Genomic DNA, 27,946 nt, shown 5'->3' on the forward strand with positions numbered 1-27,946 from the left:
ATTCCTTTGGAAGAGCTGCCGAGGGCATTCCCCCGTTGAGTGGCGGGTCCCGCAACGTCCACCACGCCCGGAGCGTATCCCGAGTTGCTTCGGAATGCATCCCGGGCACCGCCCATAAAAGATGCTCCCCGCGGGGGAAGACGCACAGACAGTTCGACATCGACACCATGCAGCCAACTAAGGAAAAAGTCGACGTGCTCATCTGTGGCAGCGGATCCGCCGGTCTCTGCGCCGCGACCTGGCTGGCCCGGTACGGCGTGCGCTGCAAAGTGCTGGAGCGCCGCGATGGCCCCATGACGATGGGCCAGGCGGATGGGGTGCAGTGTCGGACCGTCGAGATCTTCGAAAGCTTTGGAATAGGCGAGGAGCTGCTCCGGGAGGCATATCATGTTCTCGAGGTTAACTTTTGGGCCGACGATGGCTCTGGCGCCATCAAACGCACCGGACGCACGGCGGATACGCAGCCGGGACTATCACACCAACCGCACGTCATCTTGAACCAGGCGCGGATCAATGGGCTTCTTATTGAGCTGATGCGCAAGTACAATGACCAGCAGATCGACTACGGATACAATGTTATCTCCGTTGAAGTCGATAGCGCCTCCGCTGCGGATCCCGACGCATATCCAGTCACAGTAACAGCAGAGAAGGATGGCATGGCCGATGTCTTTGCGGCGAAATATGTATTGGTAGGTGGCCTTTCTATTAACAGAACCAGTGTGTCCCGAGTTCCAAATATCTAATCCATCACAGGCCTGTGACGGTGCTCACAGTATCGTCCGCAAAGCTCTGGGGTATAAGATGATCGGAGACAGCAGTGACGCCGTATGGGGCGTGATGGACATGATCCCTCGAACAGACTTCCCCGATTTCCGCAAAAAGTCTACCATTCGGTCCAAGGCTGGAAACATTCTGATTATTCCCCGCGAAGGGGACAGTAACAACCTGACCCGCTTCTATATCGAGCTCGCCCCGGGAACAAACCCGAAGGACGTTACCCTGGAAAATCTGCAGCGCCAGGCCCAGAACATCCTCGAGCCTTATAAAGTCGAGTTTGTTGAGACGGTCTGGTGGTCCGCGTATGCGATCGGCCAGCGCCATGCCGACTCCTTCCACAAGGACCACCGGGTCTTCCTGGCCGGTGACGCTTGCCACACCCACTCCCCTAAGGCTGGCCAGGGAATGAATGTCAGCCTGCAGGACGGGTACAACATTGGCTGGAAGCTTGGAGAGATACTGACTGGACTGGCCAGTCCCTTGCTACTAGAAACATACGTTCTGGAACGGCAAAAGGTCGCTATCGACCTGATCAATTTCGATCGATACTTTTCGAAGCTCTTTTCCTCCGGAGCTAAAACCACCCCAGCGGAATTTCAGGAGGGCTTTATTCAATCCGGGAAGTATACAGCTGGCTTGACGGCAAAATACGACGTGTCTCCCATAACTACTGCGCTAGAATCGACTCAGCTGGCCTCAAATGTGGTCGTTGGCATGCGACTCCCCAGCGCCCAAGTCGTGCGATTCTGTGACTCGAAACCTTTACAGCTCATGAAGTCCCTCAAGTCAGATGGGAAATGGCGCATCATGGCGTTTGTGGGTGATCTATCAATCCCTGCGAACCGTACAAAATTGAACACTGTAAGTGCTTTGACCTGGATACGAGCGACCGATTTTTTTTTCCCACCTGCTCATCGGTGTTACAGCTCGGAGAATATCTTTCCTCGTCTGATGGCCCTATCCAAACTTTCACGCCAAAGACTCGGGATGTCGACAGCCTGATCGAAACCATCGTTGTGGGCTATGGCAAGCGACATGAAGTGGAGCTTGAGCAAATCCCGACGTGTTTCTATCCTGTGGCCGGCAAGAATCAAACGCGAGGTGAGTGATGGTGACCAGTGACTCGTGGATTTCCCGATTCAACTTGATCTAACTTAATTGGCAGACTTGCACAAGATTTACTACGACGATGACAGCTACAATAAGGGACCCGGCCATGCATACGAGTTCCTCGGCATCAACCCTACACAGGGAGCATTGATCATCGTCCGACCAGACCAATGTAAGTCAAATTAAACAATCAATACCTGGCACCAGTTTGCTCATCATGCTACTAGATGTGTCTGCCGTGATGGATCTTCGCGATTATGCCGAGATTGGCAAGTTCTTCGGTGGCTTCCTCAAACGCCAAACGTAGGTTGGCAGCTTCAGGCTTGCGATGAGATGCAATGGATAACCCCGAGACATTTAGAGGCGAGGAGAGTTCCTCTCGATCATCCCAACTACTTGATAGTAGGCTCTAAAGGGACAAACAAGAGAAACAAGTTGTTTGGAGGAAATGGCCGAAAAAAGCTTATGACGATCGCATCGCTGAGAGCATCCGAATAAACGTGGTTTATGAGATTTGCGAATGCATGTGTTGATGAATACGGAGACACAGAATCACATGAATTGCATTTAAATCAAGGGTGACAGAGCTCATTTTGAGATACAAGCATTGTATTCGCACAAGTGCGACCATTTTCTACCTTCGAGTACCAGAGAATGTGAGAGAGCCAATTTCATCATTTGAGCACAACTTGTAAGCATGTGGGTGTAGAGAAACGAAGCGGTGTCAACACCAAGGCCCAATCAGCCACCAAGTCACGCGCAATCTAGCCGCCACCTGTGGTCCCTCAGAGCCAATTCTTATTCAAAACTGCAGTTGTTAGCTTATTCTGGTCACTTCTGCTTAGATAATTGATTGTCATATATTCATAATCACGCCAGTTCGATTCTCGACACCTCGCGCCATCGGCGTGCCGGATTGGTGATGGCTGACAAACGCTGTGGCGGCCCGCGGGGCAATTCCGCCGGAAGTCTGGAAAGCATCCTCCAACTTGATCCTCGCCAGATGAGGTGATTACACAGCATTCTGGATAACATGTCGCCATAGTAAGGATTGCGAATCGATCTGCATGCTCGATGAGGCGTATATAAACTCGAAGATGACACGGAATGAGCTCCTTACTTTTCGCAGTATCGTTGTATAAGCCCAACCATCTTTTTAGCCACACCCGCACTACCACAATCACCGTCCATTCTCCATGGCTATTCACAAAGTAGCAATTGCCGGGGTAGGTTTTTTATCTTTCGATCTGGGAGACTACATTGAGAATGCTGACAAGAGTAGGGCACCGGCAACCTCGGTCCCGCTATTGTCAATGCGGCCCTGGATGCAGGCTTTGAGATAACTCTCCTTAGCCGTTCAACATCGCATCAACTGGATCCCCGAATCAACGTTCAGGTCGTGGACTATGAGTCGCTTGATTCTCTCACTGCGGCTTTGACCGGCCAAGATGCACTCGTTAATGCGCTGGGGGTTGGTGTGGTTCCTCGCGATATCCACCTTCGCCTCGTTGATGCTGCCCATGCTGCGAAGGTCCAGAGATACATCCCATCGGAATTCGGCAGCGATACTGCAAACCAATTGACCGCACAGCTACCGGTATTCGGGGATAAGGTCGCCGTGGCTCAAAAACTGCAGGAGATCGCAGGGCAGGACGAAGACTTTGGCTACACGGCCGTGATAACCGGTCCCTTCTTCGACTGGGGGCTCAAGAACAAATTCATAATCAATTTGGATGGCCCAACCGCTCAAATTTACGATGGGGGAGATGTGCCTGTCAGTACGACTACTCTCGCGGGAATAGGCCGTGCGGTCGCAGGGGTTCTGCGACATCCCCGTGAAACCAAGAATCGCTACGTCTATATCGCGGAAGCGGAGGTTACACAGAATAAGCTGCTGGAGTGGTCAGGCAAAGCAGACCAGATCGAGAAAGAGGCTTTCAAGTCCGAAGATCTCGAGCAACAGGCATATGGGGCTCTGAAGCAGCCCATCCCCGACCCTCGCACATTTGCCCGCAACCTCATTCTGCGGGCTATCTACGGGAGTAAGTTTGGTGGTAAATTTACCCAGGTGGATAATGAGCTGCTTGGGGTACGGACGCTGTCAGAGTCTGAAATTGTGGATATCGTCAAACAATACGCCTAGGCTAGGCCTTATTTTGGAGCTTGCAAGGGTCTACTGTCATGAATTAATTGCAAATTTCTCTTTTCACTGCTTTGCTGATGTGGATAATAATCAAAATTCAAGTCACATTTCAGGGACCAAGGTTGAATATTTCAAGCGGTCACGTGTAAACGAGCGATGGTCTAAGCGGCCTTTGTTGTATCATGCTCTTTCATAAATGCTGCGAAGAATCCTGCCATCTCATCATAATCATTCACCTCACCAATCCAGCTGACATACTGATCTGGGCGAACGATGACAGCTGCTCCATGAACGGGATCAATTCCATAGTTGAGATATGCCTGACCATGACCTTCATGGTAAGATCCATCATCTACAAAGACCTTCCAGTAGTCCCACCCCACCTTCTCGTGATATGGGTGGAATGCCTGGGGCAGATCCAGAAGCTCAACCCCTGTCCGCGGACCGGCATGTACCGTGAGTACTTCGATAACGCTGTCAGTTGGTTGCCCAGAAGGTGCGTAGCGTCTGATAAACGAGCCTTGGGCCTCAAGCCGAGCACCCAGCTGCTTCACTCGCTGCATATTCTGAGGGTTGCTCAGTTGGCCAGGAAATACAATCACTCGCCAATGACCATTGCTCTTCAGTAGTTCCTGAAGATGCCATGGTCGAGCATCAGATTGATTCAAGACCTTGAAACTGGGCATTCTCTTTCCAATGTCGATTTTGGTCGCTAGATGAGGCTTGCTAAGGACTTGACTTTGCTGGTCGCCCTCAGTGCCATTCGTGACCTTTTTGGCGACGATCACACTGGAACCGTAGTTGACAGCTGTGAAGGAAAATTAGCAAACCCGACCGATATTTCCAATAGTGTAGGAACGAACCAATTCCACTCGCAAACTCGTTTCCGCGTTCAAAAGCGGCCTTGAATTCTTCCATATTGATGCCTTCTTCATCCATGACATCTTTGGCCGGGCGCCCTGAAAACAACCGGGAGAAACGATGATCAAAGGAGATCAGTTCTTGAGCAATCTTCTTCCTCTCTAACTCGTATGTTTTGAGAATCGATCCCTCGCTGTAGCCCTTGACGACATGGGCGAGTTTCCAACCCAGGTTATATGCTGCCTCCGAATGAGCGTGGGTTTCATGCGACTCAAGGAAACCCACCCATTTGGTCACTTACTATCTTGCATGCTGACGTTCATGCCCTGTCCAGCCTTCGGAGAGTGCGTGTGGACAGCATCACCAGCGAGAAAAACGCGCTCCTGGAGCGAGAATTTGTCCCCTACACGCTGGCCGATCTGGTAAGCTGTCCACCAATCGCAATAGGAGTAGTCAAGCTTATATGGGTGAAGAATGCGCTGAGCCGACTGAAGGATGACCTCCGGAGTGATGCCTGATCGGTCGGCCTTCATCCCCGACTGAGCATGCTCTGTGGTTCGCAACTGAATATAAAGTCGAACCAATCTGTTCTCACGGGGGATGACCATGACACTTCCCGCATTGGCTGAATGAATTGCACAGCGTTGTCGAATGTCCGGGAAATCAGTGATCGGTACGATGTCCAACACCCCCCAAATGTAGTCCGTCGAGTCCCCCTCCAATTTGAAGCCGAGCTGTCGCCGCACCCATGAATGTGCGCCGTCGCAGCCGACAAGGAACTTGGCCTTGACCGACTCGACTTGGTCTGCTCGAGCATTGGTCTCAGCGGCTCGGATAAGATCGTCGGTGTCATCAGCCGCCAAGTTGCTCCGAAACAGGCCATCGTTTACCGTGGTTTGGTTCCCATGATCATCTTTATGGTGCTGCTGTTGCTGTCGGGGTATAGCCTCGGATTCGGACAATGTGCGCAAGGTGACGGTGATGGGGTAATCCTCAAAGTCGGCCGCTTTGGCGTTGTCAAACTCGAAGCTAGTGGGAAGAACACCACGCTCCACCACAATGCCACTATGTTCCTTGATCGAGTCAAGAAAGAATCGCTCAATACGACCTTGGTGCAGGACCACTTGCTGGAAGCGACTGATGCCGGGGATCGTGTCAGGAATCCGCCCCGAGCGACGAATTTGGCCCGACTCGTCAGGGTTCCAGAAACAGATCTCGAGCATGTGATTCGACTCTCGCCAGACTCGGTCGGCGAAGTCAAACGAGTCGAAGATCTCGAGGGTACGGCATTGCAGGCCGTCTGCCTGGCCGTTGAAGATCTATGATGGTTAGCACCCGCCAGATTCTCCCCAGGTATGACATGTATATCCATGGAGCTGATGTACCTTGGTGCCACGTTTGTCCACAATTCGTGTCTTGACGCCGCAGCGACTCAGCCAGTTGGCCAGCATCAGCCCTGCAGGACCAGCCCCGACGATGAGGACATCGACATGGTCTTCTGACGACGGAAGAGTTCCAGGCATGATCGATTATGAGGTTTTTAAGAGATGCAAGGTGTCACTGTCCAGAAAGATACAAGATAATGGCATCAACCAAGCCTTATATACTACCTGTCGTAGGCCGAAGACTATCCAAATCTGAGCGGTAGCCCGACAGAGTCGGAGATCGAGTGGGGGATGTCGCAAAAGTGCCAATCATAGCATGCATCCCCGGACTTTCCCCCGCAGATCTTCTGCGGGGGATGTCCTTGGTGGATACCGGCACACCTCCAGGTTGGCTGGCCGGATATAACACACTTCCGATTCGGATGTGTCTGTCGAGACCTTCGGGACTGGAGTTCCCCCGGGTGCCTGGAGGTGGATCGTATTGTTTCCATATATCAGATCCTTCTTGGAGTAGGTATAAACAGTAGGCAGTCGCATCCGTCCAGGCAGATGCGATTTGAGCGGGTCTGCTCGTGTTCAGGTTCGCCTGACTCAGAGCTGCGGCTGTTGAGTTGATAAATAGGCCAACTTGCACACACACTTTCTCTGCACCACCGCGCGAGACTTCCACCATGGCGCGTCCCTACACGGTTGCATCGCATCTGCACTACTTCAACATCCCCCTGGCGGATTTCACCGCGGCGCGCCCCGAATTCGAGAGCTTCGCCGTGGGTGGGTACATCTTCGCCCGCCATGACCCCGCCAAACCACGGATTTTGCTGCTGCAGCGCGCCATCACCGACACGATGGGTGGCTGCTGGGAAGGACCCGGCGGTGCCTCCGAGCCCGAATCCGACAAGACGCTGCTCGACGGCGTGGTGCGCGAGGTCCTCGAGGAAACGGGGCTGCATGTGTCGCGCATTGTGGATCTGGTGGCCGTCGACAGCTGGCAACACCTCCGCCGGAATCGCGGCGACATGCTGCGCATCGCCAAATATTCGTTTATTGTCGACGTCTACGAAGGCGAGCTCCCACGGGAACAAATCCCCGTCCGACTGGAGGCGAGCGAGCACCAGGCGTTCGAGTGGGCGGTGGAGGAGGAAGTGCGACGGTCGATGCAGGGCAGTGGCCGATATCAACTCCCGCTGCCGCCGACGGGCCATCAGGGACCCAACATCCTGCGGTCGTTTGCATGGTGCAAAGAGCAGGCCGCCAAGTCTACGAAGGAGTCTCTATAGCACCAAGCGCAAATCAATGGCGAGAGAGATGTGATATAAAAGTAGTCCAAATAATGTGACGTCCATGCCGAAAAATCAATGCTTCATAATGTTCAGACAATTGTATGCTCCTATACCCTTAGCTTTTAATCCTCCGCAGGATACTCCCCTCGAGACTGCATTTCCAGTGCAACCTGATCCACCGCGCGCCACACTCGTAGAAGGTTGCCGCCAGCGACCTTCGCAGCGTCCTCATCGCTCACCCCGCGCCGCAGGAGCTCCGCGATCAGGTTGGGGAACTTGGATACATCCTCCAGCCCTTGCGGGCCGGTCGGAATGCCGTCAAAATCACTCCCCAGGCCGACATGGTCAAATCCGGCCACGGTGCCAATGTGGACGATGTGGTCTGCAACCCGCTCTAGGGTGGCGTGCTTGACATCCGTGTCGGGCAGGCCATTCTCATTGTCCGAAGCGGTGCAGGAGATGAAATCAGGCGCGAAGTTGACCATCACGATCGAGTTGGTCTGCCGCACCAGCTCCAACACGTCGTCCGGGACATTTCGAGGATGCGGGCACAGCGCGTGCGCAGAGCTGTGACTGAAGATCACCGGGGCCCGACTGCCGGCCCATTCGGTCTTGCCGGCACCCAGCACATCCCGCATCGTCTCCAGACTCACGTGAGCCAGGTCGATAATCATGCCCAGTCGGTTCATCTCATATACCACCTTCTGGCCAGCCGGACTGACTCCGTGCCAGAGAGGATCCGCTTTCTTCATCCCCCCATCGGGCAGCTCAACAAGGGCGGCATCCGCGTACTTGTTGTGGCAATTGTGGGTGAGCGTTGCATACGAGACACCCATGTCGTAGAACATCCGAAGATGAGCCAAAGAGTTACCAATGGACTGCAGGCCCTCGATGCCCATGGGAGAGATGATCTTGCCCTCCTGAAACGCCTTCAAGGCGGTCGTGCCGTTGGGCGGACGTGAGAAGATCTCCGGGTAGGCCTTTTGCACGCGCGACATCACGTCTACCTGCTCGACCGTTTGACGCACGCCTGTCACTAGAGTTAGTCTTCCCGTACTCGCGGATGTGATCTCTCCATGGGAGGACGTGACTCACTTGGGGCATAATTCTCGTCGGAAAAGTCCATCCCATCCGACGGACAGGGCACAAAGACACTCCAAAAGGTACCGCCGACATAGCCCTTCTTCAGCCGTGGCAGATCGACATGTCCAGACAGATTGCCATGAATGAACGACTCGGTGAAGTTAGAGCCATAGATGTGGTTGTGATACAGCATCCGAATCAAGATGGGGAAGTCGTCGTGGCCATCTATGCCGAGGTCAATGATCAGGTCGATGTCAGGAGGGGTTCTGAGGAATCCCGAGGGTCTTCTCACCGATGAGCGGTGTGCTCGATAAGATATTATGTACCCGGCTCTCGAGGGTGATGGGCGTTCGCAGTGCCTGGCGGAGATGCGTGCAGTGGGGCCAGAACAACCAGCCGCCTGCGACGAACGCACACAGCCAGATGAACCAGCTGCGCCGGGAAGTCTGAACAGGAGGCCGTGTGGCCGGGCCCGGTGTAGGCTGGGCGGGTTTCTCGTCCATCGTGGGCGAAGTGGGAGGCAGACGGCGATGGAAGGGAGAAGTGCGCGGGGCGATGCGACGCTGCTTTTAAGCCCCGCTCGAGTAACACCGCATTGCCGTTGTTAATATATGCGTCGTGTTGGGAACTGTCCCAATACCCTCCGAACCCACCATTTCGTCGATACCTGTCGAGTGCAATACTACTAATCGTCGTCAACTTGGGAAGCCCGGAGTAATTTCACTCTTTACGAGCATGCTATACTAATACTACTGCTAGTTCTAGTAGCACTGCTAGACACGGCCCTATAGGACTGTCTCTCGATCCCTGCGTATAGCAGGCTACTACACCACAACGCTAGGCGAAGGTAAATTGAGCGCCAAACACGACTACATTCGACGCTATTTCAAGCGTTCATTTTACGAAGATCTTAGTCATCTAAATATCACGTGATTGAAATCAAACCAGTCTTGTTTGCTCTCGAAGTGCTCCCTGAGGACTCTCTGAGCGCTCGTGGCTACTCAGGGATCAGCTCCACCCTATCCAGCATGCTCTGAGTAGTTTACCAGGCATGTCATTAGTATTTTCATTCTCTGTCATCTGCTTGTATGACTTTGTCAGGTGTTCGAGCCACGTCAAGCTTTCGGTGATACATAAACAGTCTTTGCTCCTACCTGCCCGTTGTTTCTTTTCAGAGATATCACACTAGTGTAATTCAAATACTCTCTTTTAATCATCATATATTCCTGCATTTGGCTCGGTCGCTCGCTTTCGTTTTCTTGTTCTGTTCAATTTAGGTGAAACGAGTCAGCCATGGATACGCACTTGCCACTAGAGCCTCATCCCCACGGGCACCTGCCACCTTCCAGTTGAAAGATTGCAGCAACCTCAATCTCTGGGATGAGATACTTTGATGCCAGAATCTGGCCGAGAGACAGTTCAACCGGCTCCCACGCCAGGAAGGTGCGGTTCTCGTGGATGTAATACCCTTTCAGGTTTGGAAAACTGGGATGCAACATCTGGCCGACCGAGCCCAGCAGGGAACTCATGACAATGGGCAGCTGTTCCAGCTGCTGAATATGGGCTAGTTCTGCTTTGTGGCTTCTCCGACGAGCCAGCCAGACGTCCGCGCACAGACATCTCAACGATATGATTGGTATAAGTGGAAAGATTATTGGTAACTGGTGCGGTTATTCAAGTCATTAATAAAGAATTTCAGGACTGTAAGAGCCTACTGTATCTCACGAACTACTGCAGCTTAGTACGCAAATATTTGATTTGGAGGGTTGACAACAAGAAATTTGGGAAAACTTAAACAATACAGGTCTAATATATCACGCTCTGCCACCTGATAACTGGCGAATGGTGTTTACCAGGGGTGGGATGAACGTTGATTGTAAGTTTATCGCTTAACCTGTTACAAATGATTAAATTACTGAGAGCGTTCTGCATGTATTAAAAACCAGTGTCTTAGGGTAGGCAGTACATTAGTGAACCCACTGGAGCATGTGTTGGTACAATTGATAATTAATCGAAAAATGCGCCTATACAGCTTTCGAACATTATCTTAGCCAGGACAGATTTGCACTCAGTGAGTGGCTAGATAGCATCGATGCTCTATCCTGATTTTCAAAATGACTTGAACAATTCAATTACACTGTCAGTTTTAAAATTGTCCGTTTTCGTCGTCAAATGATCAATAACTTTGAAGTCCATGCAACTCATCGGAAACATGGCACGCTCATGGCATACATAGAAACTCCGTGAATCATTCTCCATGATAATCGAACCAGACGCTGCAGGGTAGTCTGCATCAGAACAAGAACCAAATCCACCCCTAGCCGCGAGTTTCATATATAGGGCATATAAAATCCTCTTCATTTAATAGAAACCTTCAATCCAGTACTGTAGCTATAAACATCAACGTGGGTTTATCCATTTCAAAGTAGAAAGCCTAAATGTAGCCGTCTTATCAAAATGAGGCTCTGGTGGGGCAGAAAATTATCCCATTTGCAATCTACGTTCAAGAGTGATTTTCACTCGCTCCAGTTGATATGAATGAGCTGGTTGCGCGAGCACTATCGAAATCAATGGAAGCATCATTTACATTTATTCGTAAGATATTCAGCGCTTTGATTACTTTGGCAATACCCGTTGATCATATCACCTCACCTCAAAGGAACATTCTGCAGCATGATACCTAAGAGAACAGTTTAGGTGTTGGAAAAAGAAAAAAGAAAAAAGAAAAAAGAAAAAAAAAGAAAATTCAAGATCAACAAATGAATGCGACTGGAGCCGCTCCAAACAAACATAGGTTGGGGATCTCTAATAGTAGTGATCAGATACAATGTTGGTGACGTACTTATTTGACATGTCAGAACCCAATCCGATCTAATTCTTCAGAGCGTGCAATGCCAGTGTCCGATAAGCCGTGACAGCAGTCACCAAGTCTGCCACCTTCAGTGATTCCTCCTCAGTATGAGCGACATGAATGGAGCCTGGCCCATATAGATAATTTTTATGATTCCCATTAAGATTGGGAATGTCAGTCCCATAGCTGACAACCATCGTGTCAAAGCCGGGCACGTCGCACTCGATTTGAACGGGCTCACAAGCATCCGGTCCGTACGTGAAAGTACAAGGATTACCACACTTATTCAAAGCATCCTCTATCATAGTTTTCAGCCCATCAATCGTGGTTCCAGCAACTCGAAACATAATCTCAGCCTCTGCCGAGAAAGAAATGACGTTGGGAGCAACACCACCATTAATGCGACCTATGTTCATAGTCGTCTCTCCGAATCGACCGCTTGAAGGGAGCTGTAACTGGCGTAGCTCGTTTAGACCAGAGAGCAACTTGTCAATTGCTGACTCTCCTAGTGCAGGATAGCCCGAGTGAGCGGCCTTCCCGATGGCTGTTAAGCGCATATTAAGCACTCCCTTATGTCCCTTCGGTAGAGTCCCTTCGGTCGGCTCACCAAATATCACAGCATCCCAGCTCAACCCAAGCTTGTTTGCATGGATCATGCCATCGCCTTCGGTCTCTTCTCCCACGACAAATAGTAACGATATATCGCCGGGCTTGATCAACGAGGCGGCCCACAACTCTTCCGCGGCAACAATTTGCGCGGCAACGCACGCCTTTGCATCTACCACGCCCCTACCGCGAATTTCAGTGTTGTTTTTGACTAGCTCGTATGGCCAGTATGGTGGAACCTAATACGATCATAATTAGGTACCGCTCGAGGATTGTGGGCATGATTTTTCAAGTTCGAGTACTAACCACATCGATATGGCTTGAAAGACAGATCTTTGTGTCTCTTGTTTCCCCCATATAGGCAAGAACGTTGTATCGCTCGTCTGGATAAGTAGATGGAACAGGCTGTTTTTCGACTGTGAATCCTTTCTGTTCCAAATAAGACACAAGCACTTCCGCAACAGGCCTCTCGTTCCCTGTAATCGATTCAACTTGACATATTTGGCGATGGAGGTCTACCACCGGGTGCTTCAAAAGGTTTGACATTTTCGTGATCTTGCTGTTGAATTGGAGTAGTTTGTGAATTGTGGCAAAGTTAACTTGCCCAAGAATCGATTTCGTTGTGAATGGAAAAATATCGTTGAGATAGGAAAACGATCGGATTATGTAGTAGTATCAACGTTATCAGGATCCATGGTGTACAGTAGCTTCGGAAATTGGGGCCCTGGCGATAGGCTCGGGGGTTTCCCCGAAACTCTGGTGGCTCCTTCCGATTTCGATGGCTCCTCTTTTGCTTATGCTTTTCCCACAAATAGACTCGGGTGCACACTCTATCGATGATAGGAGTCATCTCTGATATATTCCGATTTCAATATTGTTGTAATAATAGCCCGCATAGCTTAGCTGGATTTGCACGCATGGCGCCCGCTTTGTCAACATCATGATGCTCACGTCCCCGCCGCGTTTGGCGAGAATGGGGACATGCCCCTCTTTACTCAAAAGAAAAAGGTGAAGTAAGATTACTAAAATGTGAGGAGTTACAAACACCCTCATAAACATCTTGATCCCGTAAGTACCAGCCAATAAAATTGGTGGCTGAATTTTGTCTACATGAATTTTCCACTACAATCCGACGACGGGTAGATATATCACTCGTTGTACATTACTGTCTCGGAGATCGATATTTGCTTGAGTCAGGAACGTTCATTTCAGTTCAAAAAAAAAATCATATTTGCGGTTGTGGATCTACATCTATCTACTTGTTGTGGTCGGGTTCCTCTTCCGAGACCGGCCTCTCAGTTTCATATATATGCTCCAATCCTTCATGGATATCTATTTCGCTGGCAGGAAGGAGCCAGGAATCCGATCGTCCTCTCCATATCTTGTGGATCAAGTAAAGCGCAAAGAATGCAGGAATTCCAATGTATGTCGTCACAAAGTTCGATATTGAGAATTGTCCAGGGAAGAAGACACTGAAGCCATTGATAAAAGCCAAGACGATGAAAAAGAACATCGCAAACCATGCACCATAGGGTTGGATCCAGCTTCGGTAGGGCAGGGCTGGCTTTCCCTGCGTACTCCAAGCGGCCCGAAAGCGCAAGTAGACAACGCAGCAGCTTATCCAAGATAAAAAGCCTGATGTGTTCGTGATGTTGACAAACCACTGAAAGACCGTCGAACTATTGGTTCCGCAATTGAGGTACGCAAGCAGCGAAAACAAGGAGCAGGCTGTTACGGCCACATATGGCACTCCTTCCTTAGTGCACCTTTTGAATATTGTGGGTGTTTGTCCTGCGAGTGCCAATGAATACAAAGCACGCGAGCTCATGTATAAGTAGGCGCTCCCAGCCGACCATGCCGTTGTTAAGATAACAGCATTGACGACACTTCCTAGCCCATGTATCCCGGCATACTGGATCCCCACGACAAAGGCAGAGGATTTTGCTCCCTGGCCACCATTTATCAGTGCTTTTTCGTCGCGGGGACACATGACGCCTATTGCCAAGGCCGAGCCAATGTAAAACACTATAAGACGGAGAGTGAAGCGGCGACCAGCCTTCGGGAGGTCCTTCTGAGGGTTATTCATCTCTCCGCTGGTGAAGAGTAGTAGCTCGGGAGCAAAGACGAAAGGAAACGCGCTCAAGACGAGAGTTTGGACAAAGGCAACAAAAGTGCCTGCAGATCCCTCGATAAGGTAGGTGGTGGTCGCACCCGGTTCCTTCCAATAGTGAAAACCCAGAATGCCATTCTGATTGGGTCCGCCACCCCAGAAGATCACGAAGGCCAGAATTAAGAGCCCTGCAATCGTAATCACCTTGATGGCTGCAAACCAGAATTCCGATTCACCGTAATACTTCACTGGCAGAAAGTTTAGACCGACAATGACAAAGATAAATATTGTGATCCACACGGCAATGTCAACGGGGCTAAATAAAGATAGCAATCATGAATTAATCGAAAGTAACCAAGTGGTAAAAATGTATTTAGGAACTCACCTGTTCCAGTAGTCGATTACCAAGGCTCCCGCAGTAATTTCATACGGGACCAAAATACCTAACGAGTAGACATATAGCCATCCCATGGCGACACCCAAACTTGGGGAGACATATCGAGAAGCATAATACGACATTGAGGCTCCATTTATGGGCATATACGCCGTCACTTCGACGATAGTCGTGACAACACTGTGGACTAGAAGACTCATCACAATGAATGCCGCGAGGATAAAGGCCGGTCCGCCCGTAGCCAGGGTTGCTCCTGTACCAACAAACAACCCAGTCCCAACGCAGCCCCCCAAGGCTATCATCTGGCTGTGACGAGGCTTGAGGCCACGGTGCGTCGTACCATTATCCATGGTTTCCATACTGGCGGTACCTGGAATTTCCTGGTCATTTCCTTCGGCTTTCTTCATCTGGGCTCCTCTCGCGTGGTAGTGGTGGTTGTGTATTGTAGGTCAAAATGTCAGTTAATTTAAAGAAGAACGAGAGTCTTTATCGCTGGAGTAATTCGACATCAGGGATTTATATGTAGTAAACATAGTAACTTTGCATACTAGTAAAGTTTGGGGATTTTCACTGCACTTCCCCGGATCATACATTCATCGTTGATAAGCCCGGCCAATCAATGCCAACGCTATGACCCCCGGTCGCTCCTGCCCGATTCAACACAGCCTTTGTGGACGGGCGGGGCAAGTGCAGTAATTTGGGACTAGCGAAAGGTATCGAACTGACCATTGGGAGCATCCGGAGCCCCACCCAGCGAACTACTCTTCGCAAGGCAAGAACGAGCGGGCAGCCTGGTGGCTCCTTCCTAGCTTCCAGATTTTTCCAGGTTACCGTTCGGCTACGCCGTCATAGGCTCGCCTACTGGATTGAAAGACCCGATTCGAGGTTCGATCTCCAATTTCCCAAGACAGAGCCAGATAAGCCGAGCTATGCATGAGATCCGGAAATACAATTTATAAGACCATACTTGTCCCCCAAATTTGAGAACAATAATTGCAATACTCAATCCATCACTACAACTTATTCTACATCTATCTTCGATATCATTTCGGGCCCCGCCGTCATGGTTCCTGTTAAAAAGCCCCAGCCATTTCAGCGAGCTTTGCACTTCTCCGAGGAGGAGTTCCGACAACGCCGACAGAATGCACTTGATCTCATGAAGCGAGAGAAGCTTGATGGATTCTTGATCACCAAACAAGAGTCGCTGTACTACTTCACTGGATTCGACACCTTTGGATATGTGTTCTTTCAGGCCATGTACTTCCACATTGACGGCTCGATGCGGCTTATTACTCGCATGCCAGACCTTCGCCAGGCCCTCTATACCTCTATCCTCAAGGAAGAAGAGATTCTGCTTCGCCCCGATGACGTGGGTAGCAACCCGGTTGCCCTAGTCGCACAGGTTTTCAAGGAGTTCGGGATTAACTCACCCTCGCATCGAATTGGCTATGAGCCCAATTCTGCGACGTTGAACCTCGAAATTGGCAAGCTACTAGAGGAAACGACGAGTGGCCTATGCACTTTGGTCAACCATAGTACTCTTTTTGGTCGCGAACTACGAATTATCAAATCAGAGGCTGAGCTTCATAAGATCCGAAAGGCCGCCTATTTAGCTGATTTTGCGCTAGTCAGAGCGTTGAAATTGGCCAAGCCTGGCGCATATGAAGGCGACTTATGGCGCGAAATTACTGGGACGGTGTATGAAGGTGGTGGGGATGATCCTGCTAATGAGAATATTCTCGTTTCCGGCAACAAGGCTGTCCTTACTCGGTACTCGACCGGGAAGTCGAAGATTGATCGCCAATTGACTCTAGAGCATGCCGGTGTCTATAAACACTACCATGCCTGTCTGATGCGAACTATTCATATCGGCGGAGTTACTAAGCTCGCTCGTCGTATGTTCGAGGTCAATATTCTACAGATGGAAGCAGCGATGGCCGCTCTTAAGCCAGGAAAGGAGATTGGCGACGTCTTTGAAGCCTATGCTCGAGTTGCAGATGAGAATGGGTTCAAAGAACAGCGGTTTAGCGCTTGTGGATATAGCATGGGCGCTACTTTTGCTCCTACTTGGATGGACTACCCTATGTTTGTCCGAGGCCAAAATGTCATTGCGCAGCCAGGCATGGTGTTTTTTATCCACATTATTCTGATGGATAGAGCGACTGATACTGCTAGCTCTATCGGGCAAAGTGTCGAGGTTACCAAAGACGGGTGTGTTTCTTTGTCAAAACTGCCTTTCTGTATAACTCGAAAGCAGACCATTGCGGCTTGGAAAAAAATCAAGAAAGAAGAGTACGGATTTACTGCAAAGGAGGAGGATGAAGGAGAGAATCTTCAGGACGTCGAGCTTTCTGACGGTGAAATTGATGCTGAGGATTACGAGGTAGAATATGATTTCAGTGAGTACTAGCTGCTCAACGAGAACTGCCTGTACCTGGATAGATTGGTTTAGCAGGATTATTCTAGTAGCTACTGAATCGACGCCAGCGTTGCACCACTGTTGAATGATAGTTACTCGTAGCTCTATAGCAGGCTAAATACTCCACACTATGTCGGTGACTCGCAGCCTGAATGGTATGGCGGTCGATTGGGTAATAAAAGCGCTAAGTAACTGCTCGGCCACTTTTACCAATTAGGAAATGCTGCGACTGTGCTTACGAGTTCCAGTCGAAATGACATGCTATGAACCATAAGATCAAAATATCCAACATGTTTAGACCCGGGCGAACGGAGGAGCCATAGATCGTACAGAACCCGACTAATTCGACCGTGGAAAGTTACCCTGCTCCTCGCTAGATGACTCGGTTGAATGGATATTATGGGCAACAAACTATGCGAGTGCTGAATATAATTCGTTCAACAGGTTGGACACAGCTGCCAAGAACCCCAGGTCTGGGGATATGCGGGCGGCTAAAACCAGCGAAATGGCTGGCTATTCTGTACCTTAGCGGAAATCACGCATCATGAGCGGACCCAAAAGACGTGCTGCCGGCTATTATTATATCTCAAGGGGAAGTGCGTAATTGCCGTGGGACTATCATGACGCTCCAAGGGACGAACTGTCTTCCAATGTGGAACAAGATTTTTGTTGCAGTTGTCGGCTCGTTTATCTGGGTACAAACAGTTGATGACATCTACTTAAAAACGAAGGTGAGGCTGTCTCGTGAGAAACTGCTTACACTTCCAAAAATTTTCCTCTTGTTTTTTTGTAGAAGCCCTCGCTTCTTAGGTCAAAAATTTGGGTTCAGCCCGCTGGCTCACCAACGCAAATAACGTACGGCAAAATCCATGCAATTATGTTGTTTTGAGCTGGCTTGCCATGCGGAGGACGGAGACGATCCCAGTTCCCTCTTCATCGCTTCGTTGAAAGGAAACAACAAGGAAAACGCGCATTTTTTTTATAAACAATCTTACATTTACATAGTGGGTCAATTATTCTCACTGGAAAGACTCTATATACAATTTAATCCGAAAGCGCATATCTGGACAAACCTGGTGAGATCACTAAGATGGAAACAATACAGTCAAATCATGAGTGAATTAAAGCTTCGAAATGGGGTCAACCGTCAAAGTCCCAGTCTTCGAAATCAGATACTCTTCTATCGCAACATCCTTGCCTGCCTCCTTTCCATACCCGGAAGACTTGATACCTCCAAAGGGCGACTCGGCTGCAGAGGCGTTTCCTAATATATTCTGAGAAAGTCCCGTATAAATGGGGTGGATTATAGTGGCCTTACCTGTATTCATACCAATCATTCCGGCTTCAAGGCTCTCGAGCAACCTCCACGAACGGCTTGTATCTTTGGTAAAAAAGTATGCTGCGAGTCCCATACTAGTATCATTTGCCATCTGAACAGCTTCTTCCTCTGTTTCGAATCGATACAATCCAAGGAGTGGCCCAAAGATCTCCTCTTGACTTGTCAGCATGGAAGGTGTCATTCCGGAAATGATCGTGGGCTGGAAAAAGTTCCCGGATAGACTCGTTAGTCTCTTCCCGCCATACGCAATCTGTCCACCCTTAGAGACGGCGTCGGCAATGTGCCGTTCCATTTTGGTCAAGCCACGAGATGTCGTCAACGCTCCCATTGTCGTGTCCTTCGCTGTGCCGTGGCCAACTTGGATTTTCTTTGTAGCGTTGACTAGCATGGGCAGAAACTTATCGTAAACACCACTTTGGACATAGACCCGATTGGCGTGTGTGCATGCCTGCCCAGCGGTTCGCCACTTTAAGATCATTAGTGCAGCCAGAGCTTGGTCAAGATCACCGTCGTCAAAAATTAAGAATGGACCGTTGCCTCCTAACTCAAGAGTGACCTATGGAATTGTGAGCGATGTTCGACAGGTCTTAATAATGAAGCAGCGCAACAGATATGGAGAAGCCTGCCTGCGTATTTGGATAAAGACGTACCTTTTTTAACCCATCACTGCAGTGTTTTGCAATGATTGAGCCAACAGCAGTACTACCAGTGAAGGTGACTTTGCGCACGAGCGGATGTTTGCACAATCTCTCACTAACTATAGGGGTATTTTCGTTATCTGTCGTAATGATATTCAAGACACCTGGCTTGAACCCAGCCCTCAAGGCGAGATCTGCAAGCGCCAGTGTACTAAGCGGGGTTTCAGGCGATGGCTTAACGATCATCGAGCAGCCAGCAGCCAAAGCCGCAGCAGCTTTGCGGATCGTCATCGCAACAGGGAAGTTCCAGGGAACTAATGCCACGCTGACACCGATTGGCTGCTTTATGACTAGCGTGCGTCTATTGGAGACAGACGGCTGAGCAACTGAGCCGCGAACGCGCTCAGCTTCGCCGGAGAACCACCATGCAAAGCCTAGTGCGTAGTCAACTTCCCCCAGGGCTTCTGTCATCGGCTTGCCTGTCTCGTAGACGATGAGTTTTGCGATATCGCTTCTTGCATTGGTGATCAGGCTGTGCCAGTTCAAGAGCCGCTTGGCCCGTTCTCTGGGATTTGCTTCTCTGTACTCGAGGAACGCGATATGCGCGGATTCGACATATTGATCAACATCTTGGAGACGGTTATTGGGACAGTGGGCAAAAATTTGACGGGACCCGGGGTCTGAATGCCACTTTTAGAGTCTTCTTGTAGGTGACGGGTAAGTGGGACCGACCTTCAATGGCGAACTTTTGCTGCTCCTGGGCTTGAACCCATTTGCCATGTAGCAAAGAGGCTCCATGGAGGAGACTTGGGTCATCTAGCTATCGACATATTGGCAAAGGTTAGTATCTTGAAAGATAAGCGGAGGTTAGGGGGAAGATAAACCCTTAAAGGAAGCGGATTGGACATTGCTGTGGAAGCTAATCGTGAGATACAACCTCGATAGAGTATATTGAGCGATTAGGATGCAAAATAATTTCCGGCAGAGCTCGTCCTTTATAGGCAATCTCTCCAATTATTTCAAAGGATCCCTCGGTGCAATAAGGATAACAAGTATCTCCGGGTTGTCGAGAGCGGGTCCAGTCTCCTATGACCACGTAATCTCTAGACTTGCCCCTAATAAAGCTGTTCGTTCGTAATTATCTAACCGTGAGAGACAGGAAATTTTCTCTAGCTAATTACAATCGCGGCCGGGAAGTTTGAGCTTCATGATGAATGGTGACTCGGCTCGCCTTGTACCTTAGCGGAAATCCCGCATGCAGAGGCAAGCTCGGCCCCCCTTATCCCACTGAATGCTATCATATTCTGAGCAGCAGGCGCCTAAAATTGCTCTTAGGGTTGTTTAGGTCAATTTTACCTGCTAGTTTTGGACCCAGTTCTCCACACGGAAGCTGCGGGCGGACGTTCCGACTTCGCCGGGATTGGACCGCTGGCTCTTGCCCCTTGAGGTTGTCCTGGTTCCTTCAATGCGTCGCCCGGTTAATCCTTACCTTCATGGAAGTGGGTCGGAAACTCGTATTTCCATCTAAATGAATTACCCTCGCGTAAAACTGACCTTTGGAAATATTCTAGTTTCCAACAATCGTCACTCTCAGTGCTCCGAAATCGTCTATCCAAAAACACTATCTTCTATACCCCTCGTCTTAAGCACAAGAAACAACTATCCTACTCGCGACCGTCGTGATTCCAAGTCTTTCGCAGCTATGTCGCTCAATCACCCCTTTGACCCTTTGACTCCAAAAGAGATCGCAAAGGTAGAATAGAACCCCAAGATGACTATTATAAACTGGCACTGACAACACATCTAGGCCGCTGCTATTGTACGCCGTTCATTTCCAGGACAAACCCCCAACTTCCGGGTTATTACTCTGAAGGAACCTGCGAAGCTTGAGATGGTTTCATTCCTAGAGCACGAGCATCGCGGGGAAAATGGAATCAAAAGACCTGCTAGAATCGCTCGTGTCCAGGCAGTTTTCCCTGGTGACACTGAGAACAAGTTCATTGAACTCTGGGTCGATATAGGCCAAGCTGTTATCCTTCAAAAACAACATCTTGTTGGAAAGCACCCTTACATTGATTCTGACTATATGCAAGCGGTTGAGAAGGCTTGCATGGCAGACCCAGGAGTCCAGGAACACATCGCTCACCTTGAACTACCTGCCGGTGCGTCAGTTATCGTCGAGGCATGGGCGTATGCTACAGACGGTCTCAATGACATGTCACAGCGAAATACCATGGTAAGCCATGATTCTGGGCTATATACGATCTTAATCAAAAGCAAATGTTGACAAGCTGTATAGTGCTGGTTCTACATGCGTTTAGTGGACAACGCCGACGCCAACTACTACGCATATCCACTGGATCTGTGCGCGGAGGTGTCGGAAAAATTGAAAGTCACCAGGATCTATCAACTGCCTTCTGGGCCTGGCGAACGTATCCACAACAAGCCAAAGCCATTCGACCGCCGTAAAATTCATGGAGCGGAGACTGAATACAGCCCTGGCTTAAGGCCTTCTCCCCGATTAACGACGAAGCCGTACCAAGTGGTACAACCTGAAGGACCCTCTTTCAAGACACAAGGGAACTTTTTGGAGTGGGAAAAATGGTCTATGCACATCGGGTTTAACTACCGAGAAGGCCTCACTCTTCATGACGTTCGCTATGATAACCGGAGTCTCTTCTACCGATTGTCCCTTGCAGAGATGTTCGTGCCATATGGTGACCCCCGGGCTCCATACCCACGCAAAGCCGCATTTGACCTCGGTAACGACGGAGCGGGGATCAACGCCAACAACCTACGTCTAGGCTGCGACTGCCTAGGTCATATTAAGTACTTTGATGGCTGGCATACTACTACTTCAGGAGATCCGGTCAAGCTTCCTAACGTGATCTGCTGCCATGAACAAGATGACGGGATCTTGTGGAAGCACACAAACTTCCGAACCCAAAACGCAGTTGTGACGCGCTCGAGAATTCTTGTTCTGCAAACGATCATCACTGTCAGCAACTACGAATATATCTTCGCTTTCCAATTCGGCCAGGACGCATCGATTCATTATGAAGTTCGCGCCACCGGTATCCTGTCAACCTGTCCAATCGATATTGGTGATAAGGTACCCTATGGTACTGTTGTCGCGCCGGGCGTCTTGGCACCTTACCACCAACATTTATTCTCTCTTCGCATGGATCCAGCAATCGATGGCCACAGCAACTCCTTACAGGTGGAGGAATCACATGCTATGCCTGTCGACACTCCCACGTTTGACCATGCGGGAAAATCGCAAGCTCAGGTCGACTCCTACGACAACCCCTTTGGTGTCGGATACGTTACCCGCTCTTCCATCATTGACAAAGAGGGGGGCTTTGACCTAGATTTCACCAAGAACCGCACATTTAAAATCATCAACGAGAACGTCATCAACCCAGTGACCGGCACTCCTGTTGGCTTCAAGCTACTTCCTGCTTACAGTCAAATGCTGTTAGCGCACCCAGACTCGTACCACGCGAAGCGCTCTGAGTTTGGAAAACATGCTGTCTGGGTTACACGTTATGACGATGAAGAGCACTTCCCCTCTGGCCGCCATACAATGCAGTCCACTGGTGGTGATGGCATCGCTACCGTTATTGAAAGGCGTGCTGGAACTGAGAAATCCTCGACTCGAAACAAGGATATTGTTATCTGGCATACTTTCGGCTCTACGCATAACCCAAGAATTGAAGACTGGCCTGTCATGCCATCAGAGAAAATGGTTGTCGGCCTCAAGCCCGCAAACTTTTTCACCGGAAACCCTGGTCTGGATGTTGCTGTTTCCACCCAGGAGAGAAATCGGAGTGTGTTGGTTGATGGGGGCAATGACATCAACTCCAAGTCTGGATGTTGCAGACTGTAAAGCTTCAGAGATCGATCAAGGCTATTTTTACGCGCTGGTTACAAGTCCTTTTTTCCACCTAATATGAACTCGATTCATTCACGTGGCTTAAGGATCAGTTACTATATTGGCAAGGAGTGGTATCTCTAATATGACGTAGATCGACTTGTATAGCAATATAATACTAGAAAATAATCAATACACCTTGCCTCACGTGAAGATCGAAGATTTTATAAAACGGAACTGGGCGTCTATTTAGTATTGCCTTCAACCTGTATCACGAAGAATGGATATTCAAAACGCTGTGCTTCTTTTGATGAGGTATTGATGAACATCAAGCCAAAATTTGGCCTTTTCGTTTGTCTAGAAAAGAATGAAATATTGATAGTCAAAACCATGTAAGCACCGTGCCGAAATGACCTAGGTTGTTTCTTTTAATGCTGCTGAGGCTGACAATGACTTATATGTATCATTTTCCAAACCGGTTGGAAGAGAATTCAGGGATGGTGAGACCGGAACCAAGACGCCCCCATCGTCCAGGATCCTGAGACAGACGGTCAATGGAGTGCGACTCTAGCCTCAATTTTGACGTGCTGTCACTTCCAGATGCAGGGCTCGGACCTAGTGGGTAAATCGTCTCTGGCATGCTCGGAATGAGGAGGCCCCAAAACCACTCTGGCTTTAAAATGATTGTAGTTCCTGGTGTGTCGCCTGTGACCGATTCTGATCCGCCAAGATCCATAATTTCTCAGCGTGGTAGCCTTCGAAAGTATGTTAGCTTTCGTGAAACCCATAATGATTGAAAATCTGCTTTTAAGTGAATGCATGGGCTTTCCGAGTCGAAGTCAGAACAAGTTGATCGAACCCTCATCTCAGGCAAAAGATGTGGCTGCATGTCTGCCATAGTGTTCAAGAACTTCTCACATATGTTTAGGTCGTTGCGTGTCTATAAGTGCCATAGAATACTGGAGGACTCACCTTACCTTGCGAGTGTGAATGTGCAATATTAATTTGGAGAATTAGTGATATCCGGTGCATCCACAAAGCCGACCATGATAGAAAAAGATTGAAAAACTCATTGTTTTTTTCTTTTTCAAGGTTTGATTTATCTATACTGCTGCCACGGCGATTCGACTACAACGGTACTTTCGGGTGAGCGCTCTATTTGTCGGTTGGCATAGTCTCTGGGGAAGTTTGAGCACGTGGTCCAGAAGAGGTGTAGCAGCGATCAACACATCCTAGAAGACCATAGTGTTGATTGATTTGGCGTTCTATGATTTACACACAATCTGAAGTAGATGTCCATTTGCTTTCATCCCATGAGTTGACATGCCTATGGTCAAAGAACCCCCCTTGCGGGTTGGAGAATACCTTGCATCTACTGCATTTTCTTTCCAACACATTTGCATATTTCGCCAAACAAACTTTGATCATCAAACTGGGATGATGTGTATATTTAATGCTTCAAGCTCTTTTCTCCAATCAGACGTCTGGTGACGATCGAGGTTTTTCCAAAGCCCGCGGACGGTAGCGTATTGTTTCGAGAAATTTTTCAATCGATAGCTTTGCACACGGATCCACCATCTTTCCCATTTTTCGCGCTGCGCGCCTACGGCTTCACATGATGCAATGTAAGCTGGCCACGATATCGGCGCGGGGCGAGACTTAGGCTCGAATAAATGGTCTTTCAAATCTTCCGCTTCGTTCATCGCAGCTAATGTGGCTTCTTGCTCCATAGTAAGGATATTTCTGTCGCGGTTCTGCACTGACCGATAGTAGTAGATGAGTGATGCGTAATGAAAAGCTGTTGCATGTGCGTGCGCAACTGGGAGTGTGTCGTCTTCTTCTGAGCCTACTGCTGAGAAACTCTCGGAACACATTGTCCAGGAGCATAGTTCATCTCCTAAAGCTTCACAAGCTTCCAGAAGGCCAGAGGGTAATAGCCGACTCTTATAGTAAGTTATGTGCTGTGTAGCCACGTATATCTTGTCGATGGACCGGGCAATGGTAGAGGTAATCCCATATAAATACTCTATACTGGGATTTGTGTAATCACAAGCTCTCGTTTCAAACCAGGGTCTGTTGGAGACCCATGGCGATGGCTCAGGATTGGGGTGCGCAGTTTGAGCGAAAAGACGAAGCATTGTGCATATTGCGTTCAGTTGGCCAGTTTCCCGGCTCACCAATGGGGCGTGATGCCGTGAAGCCTGAAGACGGGCTCCCGCCTCTAAATGGATCCAATGATCGTGTGTACCGCCACCCAGGATCTTCATCACGTGTATCGTGGTCAGAATATTTGTACCAAGCTGGGGATGGCGAAGGAGACTTACATCCATAGAAACCAGAGACAAGACAGCTATCATGAGTTCTTTATATGTGCTCACTGTATTCGAAAGGGCGCACCTAAGAGCCACAAGAGCCTGTTGTTTGTGATGGCAAATGAGACGTTCAAGATCTTCACTCTTGAGGCCTAGCCCCAGAAGGTGGAGAGCAGCAGTAGCGACGATGCTGTGGAATACTGCTGCTCTAGCCGACATATTCCAGCCCAAAGCTCGATAGTCCTCCATATCGAACGACCCTTTGATTGCAAGCGGAAGATACAGAGAGCGGAAGGGATTGTTCTGGTGTGCCACAGGCTGCATAAGATGTGTGACGTGCTCAGCATAGTGGCTGACAAGCATCGCGACCGAGGAATTACCAGCTATTGGGATGGTCATATGATAAAATGGCGCGGGCGAATGAATGGCGTGCAGGTCTCGCACTCCTTCTCCCTGGAAGGCTGCCCCACGCTTGAGATTGTCGATAAACCATCGACGTTGCCAATTCACAGAATTATGGCGTGATATTCCTAGAGCAGCACTTTCATCCCACAACTGGATCATATGGGAAGTTTCATCAATCTCGTCATAGTCGATACAGTTATCATGATAAACCATGTCATGCGGAGCCTGTTGGAGATCATTAACATTAACCGAATAGATCTCCTCTCTGTCAGTGGCGTCAAGAGTAGAGAATGATGGTGAGCTTTCGCCTCCAGAATTAGCGTTTGACTCGTTCATGATGCCAGTAGGCTCGTTGGACCCAGACATATCAGGTGGCGTTGCGACTGCACGTTCAATCCCTTTTTGAATATCAGATACGTTGTCCTCATATGGTATAGGCCAACCAGTTTCGCACGCATCACGCTCTGATGGTGAATTTGGCTGAACAGGAGAGCTGTTATGAAGAGGCTGGAGGCGAAAGACAGAGAATGGGCCAGCTGTTGTCTCGGATTCAGTTTCTTGATCAAGTATAGAGAGGGTGCTGGCAAGCTCCTCGTCCGTCATGTGCTGATTGAGGCATCTCCCTTCCAAGTTCAATCTTAGTGACCCTCTGGTTGACATGAACAGGGACACCAAGACTTACCTGGACTGACCCTCATCCGGCTCCAGCGGCGTTCAGAAGCGGCGTTGTTGATATTGACTCCCCAATTCAGTCGGATATCATACCCAGCACAGACTAAACTTGCTTTCTCGCACGTTTTGCACGAGCCAGGTCTCTCATCACATTTTATCCGTCGTTTTCGACACGTCCAACAGCTAGACACACATGAGATAGAGACTTAGGGTAAAGGTGGGGAGGGGGGGATGTCAGCCTTACCCGCTGTAGGAAACGGTTCTCGTACGTGATCTTTTTGATCTCTTCGGGTTATTCATTGGCCTCGGAGGTTGGTTACGGTGGCCTTGTTCGTGGATACCGTCTAGAAGACCTCTATAGGGCCCAGAGAGATGCAAATCCGTGGCATAAGCCTTCCAGTGAGGACGGGGGACTTATCTCTTGAGTCCTTATCTGCGGGGTAAGCTACGTAAGCATTAAAGCACTAACTATGTGACTAGTAAACTAGATAATGGAATCTCAAGAGAATTGACCTCAATATTTTTTCTATTTTCTTTTAGGCTCAAACAACAATGTGGGACAAACTCTGATGATACACATTATTCATCAAGTATCGAGTTTGCTCCAAAGGCTTAGCATATGATGTATCACTATGGACCCATCCGCTCAGTGTCGGGCCGCGCTCGGCCCTACTCAAGTGTCTGCGCATGCCTAGGTGCCCGCATATACCCGCGGGTGTCCCGTAGGCGATGTTACACTTCTGAGGCCAATAATTATTGCCGATGAGAACCTAGACAGAGAATGAACAGAAAGCAAAGACCTCAAGTGCGGTCCTTTGTGGCGGAACACCAAACGAGAGGGCCCTGATTCAAGATGAAAAGTCTCGCTGGTGCTCTTTGCGATCGATGAGTTTATTATTTCTCTTCTGGAGAATGAACAGAAGACAGCTATTGGCATAATGAGCCTAAAATCCGAGTTAGGGATCCTGAAATAACTAAAAAGGAAAGTTCAAAGCCTCGGCAATTCACCTCATCGCTAAGACCATCCCTCAAATTCATACACGACTTTAGAGCAGCGAATATCCTTTACATACTGTATCATGCAAATGTAAGCGTGCATTATTCTGTACATATTCCCACTGTCTTCCGTTAAAAAGGATTTCCAGCATTTTCATCTCTACTGTACTTCGGCTAGGCAGCTTGATGGGCGCTGATATTATTGGCTTTTCTCGGAAGCCATTCATCATGATACAAACCCTTGAACTTCATTTCTTATAAGACCTTAGGCGACGTCTTGACAGAGTTAGAGAAAGTCAGCGATGATGGTATTTGGCTCTGAGGGAGGGTGGACGGGGAGGTAGAGGTCGAATTTCACTTCATGCTGAGCACATAATGAGCAGGAGTGCTTCTGAAGCACTGCTGCTTACTGTGTACCCACTAATGACAGCTTCCCAGGGTTTGTGACGATTAAGATCATTGCTCGAAATATTGATTGAAACCATATAGTCGAATGTGTCATTGGCTTCTGGCTTCAGATATTGTTTGGTTCGATGCAGTTGAGATCAGGGTGCTTCGGGAGCAGCTTCGGGAGCAACTCCGGGCGGCGGGGGAGGAGGCTAGCTCAAGCTGGGCTTTGGGCTTCGGGAGCCGATCCTTTTTTACTATCAAACATACTCCATTCATCCCAATCCTCCAAATTCAGCTTCAA

The 27,946-nt window shown here is 49.3% G+C and overlaps 11 protein-coding genes across 11 annotated transcripts; 5 read left to right on the plus strand and 6 right to left on the minus strand.

Annotated features, from left to right (window-relative positions):
- Positions 1-167: 167 nt before the first annotated feature.
- On the plus strand, positions 168-1,779 carry N7532_004870 (putative phenol 2-monooxygenase; the record flags this gene model as incomplete). Its single annotated transcript, XM_056617364.1, has 2 exons — positions 168-689; positions 754-1,779. The coding sequence occupies 2 exons, from the start codon at positions 168-170 to the stop codon at positions 1,777-1,779; spliced, it is 1,548 nt and encodes a 515-aa protein (XP_056473523.1).
- Positions 1,780-3,083: 1,304 nt separating this feature from the next.
- Positions 3,084-4,030, plus strand: N7532_004871 (aromatic alcohol reductase; the record flags this gene model as incomplete). The annotated part of the gene is made up of 2 exons (XM_056617365.1): positions 3,084-3,113; positions 3,170-4,030. 2 exons carry the CDS (start codon positions 3,084-3,086, stop codon positions 4,028-4,030), a joined length of 891 nt encoding a protein of 296 aa, XP_056473524.1.
- A 161-nt stretch (positions 4,031-4,191) lies between these two features.
- N7532_004872 (putative FAD monooxygenase) lies at positions 4,192-6,414 on the minus strand (the record flags this gene model as incomplete). Its single annotated transcript, XM_056617366.1, has 4 exons — positions 4,192-4,838; positions 4,894-5,130; positions 5,193-6,210; positions 6,277-6,414. The coding sequence occupies 4 exons, from the start codon at positions 6,412-6,414 to the stop codon at positions 4,192-4,194; spliced, it is 2,040 nt and encodes a 679-aa protein (XP_056473525.1).
- Positions 6,415-6,947: 533 nt separating this feature from the next.
- N7532_004873 (NUDIX hydrolase) lies at positions 6,948-7,553 on the plus strand (the record flags this gene model as incomplete). Its single annotated transcript, XM_056617367.1, has 1 exon — positions 6,948-7,553. One exon carries the CDS (start codon positions 6,948-6,950, stop codon positions 7,551-7,553), a length of 606 nt encoding a protein of 201 aa, XP_056473526.1.
- Positions 7,554-7,678: 125 nt separating this feature from the next.
- Positions 7,679-9,142, minus strand: N7532_004874 (putative dipeptidase; the record flags this gene model as incomplete). Its single annotated transcript, XM_056617368.1, has 4 exons — positions 7,679-8,586; positions 8,652-8,905; positions 8,932-8,945; positions 8,966-9,142. 4 exons carry the CDS (start codon positions 9,140-9,142, stop codon positions 7,679-7,681), a joined length of 1,353 nt encoding a protein of 450 aa, XP_056473527.1.
- A 2,368-nt stretch (positions 9,143-11,510) lies between these two features.
- N7532_004875 (M20 family metallopeptidase) lies at positions 11,511-12,642 on the minus strand (the record flags this gene model as incomplete). Its single annotated transcript, XM_056617369.1, has 2 exons — positions 11,511-12,335; positions 12,403-12,642. The coding sequence occupies 2 exons, from the start codon at positions 12,640-12,642 to the stop codon at positions 11,511-11,513; spliced, it is 1,065 nt and encodes a 354-aa protein (XP_056473528.1).
- A 709-nt stretch (positions 12,643-13,351) lies between these two features.
- On the minus strand, positions 13,352-15,007 carry N7532_004876 (amino acid permease/ SLC12A domain-containing protein; the record flags this gene model as incomplete). The annotated part of the gene is made up of 2 exons (XM_056617370.1): positions 13,352-14,522; positions 14,592-15,007. 2 exons carry the CDS (start codon positions 15,005-15,007, stop codon positions 13,352-13,354), a joined length of 1,587 nt encoding a protein of 528 aa, XP_056473529.1.
- A 656-nt stretch (positions 15,008-15,663) lies between these two features.
- Positions 15,664-17,010, plus strand: N7532_004877 (M24 family metallopeptidase; the record flags this gene model as incomplete). The annotated part of the gene is made up of 1 exon (XM_056617371.1): positions 15,664-17,010. One exon carries the CDS (start codon positions 15,664-15,666, stop codon positions 17,008-17,010), a length of 1,347 nt encoding a protein of 448 aa, XP_056473530.1.
- Positions 17,011-18,140: 1,130 nt separating this feature from the next.
- On the minus strand, positions 18,141-19,904 carry N7532_004878 (NAD-dependent succinate-semialdehyde dehydrogenase; the record flags this gene model as incomplete). The annotated part of the gene is made up of 4 exons (XM_056617372.1): positions 18,141-18,914; positions 19,009-19,676; positions 19,729-19,816; positions 19,881-19,904. 4 exons carry the CDS (start codon positions 19,902-19,904, stop codon positions 18,141-18,143), a joined length of 1,554 nt encoding a protein of 517 aa, XP_056473531.1.
- A 794-nt stretch (positions 19,905-20,698) lies between these two features.
- N7532_004879 (copper amine oxidase) lies at positions 20,699-22,885 on the plus strand (the record flags this gene model as incomplete). The annotated part of the gene is made up of 3 exons (XM_056617373.1): positions 20,699-20,749; positions 20,804-21,232; positions 21,296-22,885. 3 exons carry the CDS (start codon positions 20,699-20,701, stop codon positions 22,883-22,885), a joined length of 2,070 nt encoding a protein of 689 aa, XP_056473532.1.
- A 1,412-nt stretch (positions 22,886-24,297) lies between these two features.
- On the minus strand, positions 24,298-26,190 carry N7532_004880 (fungal specific transcription factor domain-containing protein; the record flags this gene model as incomplete). Its single annotated transcript, XM_056617374.1, has 1 exon — positions 24,298-26,190. The coding sequence occupies one exon, from the start codon at positions 26,188-26,190 to the stop codon at positions 24,298-24,300; it is 1,893 nt and encodes a 630-aa protein (XP_056473533.1).
- Positions 26,191-27,946: the final 1,756 nt, after the last annotated feature.

Source organism: Penicillium argentinense (genome assembly GCF_028826775.1).
Source record: "Penicillium argentinense strain IBT 30761 chromosome Unknown utg000005l_segment0_segment0, whole genome shotgun sequence".
Taxonomy (NCBI): domain Eukaryota; kingdom Fungi; phylum Ascomycota; class Eurotiomycetes; order Eurotiales; family Aspergillaceae; genus Penicillium; species Penicillium argentinense.